General features: G+C 34.5%; 1 protein-coding gene across 1 annotated transcript; it reads left to right on the plus strand.

Annotated features, from left to right (window-relative positions):
- Positions 1-1,555: 1,555 nt before the first annotated feature.
- LOC123524868 (alpha-(1,3)-fucosyltransferase fut-5-like) lies at positions 1,556-7,076 on the plus strand. Its single transcript, XM_045303400.2, has 2 exons — positions 1,556-5,158; positions 5,947-7,076. Exons 1-2 carry the CDS (start codon positions 5,136-5,138, stop codon positions 6,983-6,985), a joined length of 1,062 nt encoding a protein of 353 aa, XP_045159335.1. The 5' UTR covers positions 1,556-5,135; the 3' UTR covers positions 6,986-7,076.
- Positions 7,077-7,462: the final 386 nt, after the last annotated feature.

A 7,462-nucleotide genomic window follows, 5' to 3' on the forward strand; every position in this document is an offset into this window, starting at 1 on the left:
ACATAAATGGTACTTAATATTGTAGCTAAATAACATACATTTTAAGATAGGTTAAAGGTGGAAGGATAAACTATAGAGGTCACAGGAGATGAAATATGGAAATCAACTACAGCATAAACAGCGAAACATCAGCTTTAGATCTAATTTAACAGGTTTAGACCCTGGTTCGAGCCTCTGTGTCATCACATATACCCTTACTACATATGGTCTGGCTTGTACGGGTCTTGGCTACTGTTCAAAATCACATTCGGGTATATGGGATATCATATGTGGTTAGGGCATACAATATAATATTAGGAGGAATGTTGGAGTCAAAACAGCATTATTTTTTATCAATATTAGACGGTTTTCAACCCGGTTGGATGCCCTGTGACCCGGCATATACCACTATATTATCATAAGATAGGTACGGGTCCTTGTTATCGAATGGAATCAAGTTTGAGTATTTTACATACCAATAAGGTTCATGGCAGGTCCTATAAGGTCACCGGGTAGTGTTGAAACTTAGGAAATACGTCAGTTTTGATCATGTCTGTACGGCTTTAGACCCAGTTTGAACCCATGTGACCATGATATAGGTCCTAGCTACAGACTGAGACCCAGTTCAGGTACCTAGTTTAGCCCGAGGGGTCAGGGCAGGTTATAGAAGGTCACCAGGTAGTGTTCGAACTTTGAATATCTGCTTATTTTGACCACGTTGGAAAGGTTTTCGATAACGTGCTGGCTATCGATTGATGCCATGTTCGAGTACCTCGGATAGCCGTAGGGGTTGGGGCGGGTTCGAGCCTGTACATCCCGGGTACCTACCGATACCATATATGGATATGTTGGTTGATGTCTAAACTACTTACAAGTCGATATGATGCCATCAGCGCTCAAAACAGGTTTCAGAATATGACCAAACTTGATATATGCGGTTGGGTGCAGACCAAGCCTAAGCTGGCCCGACCGGGGGACAACGAGAAAATTGCTCCAATGGTGTCGTTGTACTCAGTGAAGATTGTACTTTCGTTTTCAGGACTGCTCTGAAAAGTTCATATTTTGAGAATATTACTGAACTTTGACCTATGACCTTGACCCCTAGCCGACCGGGTTCGAACATGACTTGACCTGTTTTCTAGAGGTACTGGCTTGTTCTTTGCAAACATATATCATTTATTAAAATCAGACATCAAGTTATGAAAATATAGCTTCTCTGACAAGGCCCAACCCTCTATTTAGTATATGGAGTATGCATATTTGCACGAAATATGGTACAAACTTTCAGATATCATAGTAGCGATATAGTTCATTACGGGAATATAAATCTCTGAAAAGAAATATGCTAGAAAATATCAAAAACCGTTTTAAAGTAAGTGAATCTTTAAAATTATATGGAATAAAGAACAGTCGGATTTAGCGGTGTTCAGCCAGCAGAGACTGTCATTAGAAATTTGTTTCGTTGTATTGATAAATAATATTCAGGAAGACTTACATCAATCAATTTGTCCGGAAATTTAATCCCAATCGACAGTGCGAAAATGCGACAATGCGAGCTTTTACAAATTCTCGCAAGTATGTTTATTGGATTTCAGTTTCACGATGCGAGAATAAAGAAAGACATGCGAAAATTAAGACTATAATTATGGCGCTCTTAACCTCGCGAGGATTGTTAAATCTCTGACAAGGCGACATTGCGATAATTATCGCGTTATCGAGTGTTGGTGAGGCGATAATTTAAGTGACACGAACAGGATTTCGTAGTTATGTCTACACAGAACTGTGTAACGTATTTGGCTCATTGCGGGGTTTTCTGCAAAATTGAAATAATTTCTCTTCTTAAAAGATGAGCTATTTCCAAGCAAAAGTAAGCATTACCTGTAGATGATAGAAATAAACGTTTATGCAAGAATAAATAACCTAAAATAACGAAGAATAACGAAACGTAGAAATAGGTCATCATAACACACACCTTTTAAGAAACCTCAACTTGTTAACTCGTGAATTTCCAACTGAATTCCCCGAAAAAGGAATGCACCAAGTGACACTGAGCTAAAGTAGTCCAGTTTGCAAAATCGCGTAATACAAAATTTTACAGCGATAGATCTCGTTTTCATTTATGCGTCGACAATGAAATATTCGAAACAAAAATTTCAAAGTAGATCTAGATCTACAATGGTGGCAGCAATCAGTAAAATAAAACCAGAATTTGCAATAAATTACAACCGATAGATCTAGATCTATAACAGATCTTGAAAGTATATTTGCAAAAAAACAACAAGGAGCTTTTATTTAATTCATTCTATTTCAATTACTAAAACTGGATTGAAATGACATGAAATAAAATGAACAAACCCGACAAAATATCATTTATTGCACAAAAAATCAACAAGTAGACGTTTCAGTAGCCATTTCAGAACGTCGAATCTGGTTCAGACAACGAGCAACGTTCGTTCCAGAACGGCTAACTTACTCATTCAAGAACGTCTAACTTATTCATTCCTGAACGCCACACTTAGTTATTCCCGAACATGTACATTAGTCCTTCCAGAATGTATAACTCGTATGTCCGTGTTAGACGTTCAGGAACGTCTATTATATTTGCTAAGTTATGACTACCCAATGAAGGCCATTTACTGCCGGAAGGTCTAAGTTAGCCTAATTCTTAAATACAGGTAAGTGTTCTAGGAATATCCAACGTAGTCGTTCCAGTACGTCTATCAACATGGAATGGAGGATGTCCCTTTACTTATACACTCTTTGGAGATCAAGACTAAATGAGTTATCTACCGTATAAGAGAGCATGGGAAAGCTGGGTAAATGACGACTCGATGTCCTTATAACAAAGCTTTTAAACGGGAAAGAACGGCGGACAATAAGCAGTTGCTTTGTGTTTTCGACTACTCTTCACGCTATAGACTATAGGAAGCATATAAATTCCAGCATTATTTTCAGCCAGTAAGTATTAATAGAGGCACCCCTCTGAAATCTTTTAAATCACATAAAGACGGTGGACCCATAATAAAATTTGGCAAATTACGAATTCACTGTAAACTATTTCGGCATTCCTCGGATTTTATGGAAAGCCATGTGAGAGATGAGCCACACTGATATCAGAAGAATGTCAAATTGCCTGACGCAAATACGTACTTACTCAGAAATGGCATAGTATCGTTGCTGGTTTACTAAGCATATGATATATCTTTGCAGGTGTACTTAGTGAATGCTATATCTTAAACACATGGCATATATCAGGTTCGTTTACATCTATGGCTCATATCACTTAACACTTTTACGGGAATATGTTAAGGTTACTGATTTATAATTGTTAAAATCATTTTCCTTATATTTATAAATATTTTACTTTTTGTAAAAATGTAAAACATTCGCATTAGACTGCATATAAATTACATCAAATAATATCTTCACTTCATTGTATAGCTTCTGTAAATTCTTATTAAATATACTAATTTTAGTGTTGAGAAATTTTACATTCCTTTATATGCAAATGGTATCGTTTTGCCAGCAGAAAATGCCGATTACTTACAGACATTACTTAATATATAATGCGACTAATTATTAGTACAAATCATATGAGCATTAACTCTAGCAACAGCAATATCATGCTCCTCCGTCTTCCGCCTGTACAATGTACTTACAAATTGCTTTCCTATTGTAATAATCAAGAGTCAAGGAGTAAACTTACCATAAAAAATTTCTTGATGAACATTTTAACATGATTTATCCGCATAAGACATAACACAGATTGCTATTCTTGCATTGGGATTACTAATAGACAAAGGAAAAATGATAGGTGACGTATCATTTGGTGTATTTACAAAGCTGTATAATACTGTTGTGTAGCCTAATATCAGCTATGAGGATTCTATTTTGGGTTGCATTTTATTTTTCTGTATTATTGAGGTACACAATCGTGCGATAAGATTTGTTCTAGGTGTTGAAAAATGCACACCGTATTGATGAGGGGAATGACCAGGAAATTAACTAGCCATTTAATCATACACTGAGGGAAATACCGATATCGGTTTCTAAAGGCGAGCTATAAATATAACTGGATCTGAAATACCTGTTTACTGAAAATGACCACTTTTCGGCCACGAAGGCAAGATTATGATTATTAAAAAGTAAATGCGACTGTATGCGTTATTAAATCGATTTGACGAAATTTGAAAGAAAAACTGCAATTGTTCGACTGCACACTTATAGTATGAATAAATCTGCACATGTCATTAGTGTTTATTTTTATCAAAGTTTTTATAACAATATATTTTTGTTTGTAAAATGCAACTTTTGATTCTGACAATCCTATATTTAAAAAAAACAAAGTCTTTGACGGTCTACCTTTGACGACAGTGAATACGTTCATATACGAGTAAAAAACTATAGATCACCAAACGAAACAAGGTTTCGTATGTATGTCTTTTTTCTCTTTTTCTTCAGTGGCAGAAAAGTACATTTTGGCGACCTTTTTTAAAGCAACAGTATTGCTACATAATAAAGGACACAATGGTTATCTGAATTTAACTTTTTGTTTGTTTTAGGACTAATATGATAAAGCTTGGCTCAAACTGCCAATAGGCCTATAAACATGAAGCAACCAGCACCATCCCGCCTTTGACTAACATTTTATCCATATGAGCCTTCTAGAACCATTTAGAGTGAGCTTCAATAAATGTGGTATTGTATTTCGGGAAGCTAGTATTTAGAACCCACACATCGTACCTCTGTCTTACACTTTATATGTACTTTCTCGCTCCAGATATTTTAATGGCGTCATAATATTGTATGTCATAATTTTATTACAGCGTTGCAAATTAATTAATTGTGTCATTACGAGATTGTAAAATAGGCTGATTTTATTGACATAAAGCTATGTAAGCTATTTGTAACGAAAGACGGAGTGACAATTTTGTATCTTATGGGTTTTTCTTGAATTATGCGTTTGAAAAACAAATCAACTATGATTTAGATAGTGTTTTAAATGCATAGTTTAATCATGTACCTATTTTTTCTAAACACTTTATTTTCTTAGTTAATCTTCTGACTCAGAATCCGCGCGTTGAAATGGGAATTGATTTTAAGGATTTAACTTCAGAGGAAGTATGACTTAAAGAATTTACAACGTTGAGCAGAAAATGACAGAAATTCTTCGCGAACAGTAAGTTATTTTCTTCACTGGCATGTTTTTGTGCATTTTTTAAATTGTTTTTCAAACATAATCTGAATATATTTAAGTCGGGTGTGAAACGTCCCCTAGGGCTGTGTCTGTTTGTTCGAAACATTACAAGTGAACTTTCCCTTAAATCTCCAAAATAGAAATATTTTGCAAATGGCGAGCAGAATTAAATAAAAGCTAATATAACTCACACGGGAAAACCAGACGAGTGTTGCAAAATTGTTTGAAACTATCGAGGTTGACATTTCTTATTTAAATAAAAAAGTCAACAACTTGTAAATAGCACACTGAAGAGATCAATGACTGATGCCCAATTTGTCAGACCGATTCCTAATATATAATGGCTGCAAAGGGTAGTAAAAACATACACATGCCTTTCTCAACTGAAAGAAAGGAGAGATTGTTGTATCAAATACAAATGTCCATTGAGAGCTGCTGTGTCATACACAAGTATGTTCTAATACAACGGAAACAAACAAAAGTCATAAAAAATTTTTAATTTGATATCAATAATTGTTTAATTAACTTTTGTGGGCATTCGGACAGTTACACTATCTTTTTCAATTTGAAGGCGTTTGGTAACGCTTACAAGATTAAAGAATGTATTTACGTCTGTTCAGTTATAGAATGATAAAACAAAGGATTATGTGCTGTAATGTTTGTATTATTTGTGTTACAATTTTAGCTTTAGCTATAGAGAGTAGGTACGTTATACATTTTCCAACTGTACATTTTCAATCAGATTATGAAAATTATTATCTAACTTCCAGAATCGTAAGAAACAGCTTGGTAGATATGATTCAACCTGTGTATCAGAATGAATATGTTACTAGGAATACATTATACATATCGTTCTTTAATGCACCGTCTTGGATAGATCTCGCAGGTGATAGTGAATACCTTAAACATAACTGTCATTTTGATAACTGTATCTATACCAGAAGAAAGGAAAATATTTCAATGATGTCAGCGGTGGTATTCAGTACACAAAATGGCGTTAATAAACTAGATACAGAGCGTTTTCTTAAGGAACGCCAAAAAGATCAAATTTGGGTCTTCTTTAGACTTGAAGCCCCGACATTTGGAAATATATCATGGTATAGAGATCCTGCTTGGAGAAATACGATGAACTGGTCATGGGGATATAGACTTGATTCTGATATATTTCGACCTATGCAAGCATTGACAACGAGAAAAGTAATACCAAATAAAGACTACAGATCAATATTTTTTAGAAAGACAAAGATGGCCGCTTGGATAGTTAGCCATTGCAAGGCACCAAGCCTTCGAGATGAATACGTTTTTAAATTAATTCAGAGCGGAGTTTCTGTTGATATATTTGGATTGTGTTCAGACAATAAAATAAGAATTGATCGAAAAATTCTTTCAGAGAAAATAAACAATGAATATATGTTTTACTTGTCGTTCGAAAACAGCATTTGTACCGACTATATTTCAGAAAAATTCTATTATTATTTAAGTTTAGATACTGTCTTAGTTGTACGGGGTGGTTTAAACTATTCTAAGCATTTTGATAACAAAGCGTTTATTGATACATCGGCATTTCAAACTGTAAAGTCATTAGCTGTGTTTATGCTGAATGTTAGCCAAAATATTAATCTGTACACTTCGTATCTGAAACACAAGGACAAGTACAATATTGCTGAAACAAAAACAGAAAGCATGAGACAGTCTGAATGCCAGTTATGCGAAAAACTAAATAATAAACGTTTTCATAAAAAGATGTATAGCAATATTGAAACATATTTACATAAGGATACTTGTAACAATCCCAAAGTTATACTGTAAATTCATGTTTTCAAAATTGTTAATCAAAAACTAGTGTCTGATATAATTAAACTATCTCTGCTTTAAAAACATTAAAACTTTTATCAAGGTTTTATATTGCTGCTTTTTCATGTCCTGAAATACTTCTGATTTGATGCTTCTGCAAATTTATGGATAACACACGTTTATGGTTCCGTGTATTTTTAATTCATGTATCGTTACGTGACTGTTTGTGCTTCTCAATATGATCTTGTGATCATGTTAGGTTTGTAAAATATTCACTAGTACAGGAACATGAGCTGGGTTCAAGATTGAGGTTTGTCGCCTGTAAACTAGTGTAAATACCATATTGGTGGGCTTTTTCCCACTGATCGTATCAAGGCGATGCACTTCTGTGTTCCATCTAAATGTTTGTGTTTTTATTACGTTTTTTTTTTCATTAGTATTGCACCAATATTATGTAAATATGTACATAGTCTTAGTCGTTGTGTATGAACA

This window comes from Mercenaria mercenaria, chromosome 1 (assembly GCF_021730395.1).
Source record: "Mercenaria mercenaria strain notata chromosome 1, MADL_Memer_1, whole genome shotgun sequence".
In the NCBI taxonomy this organism is placed as follows: Eukaryota; Metazoa; Mollusca; class Bivalvia; order Venerida; family Veneridae; genus Mercenaria; species Mercenaria mercenaria.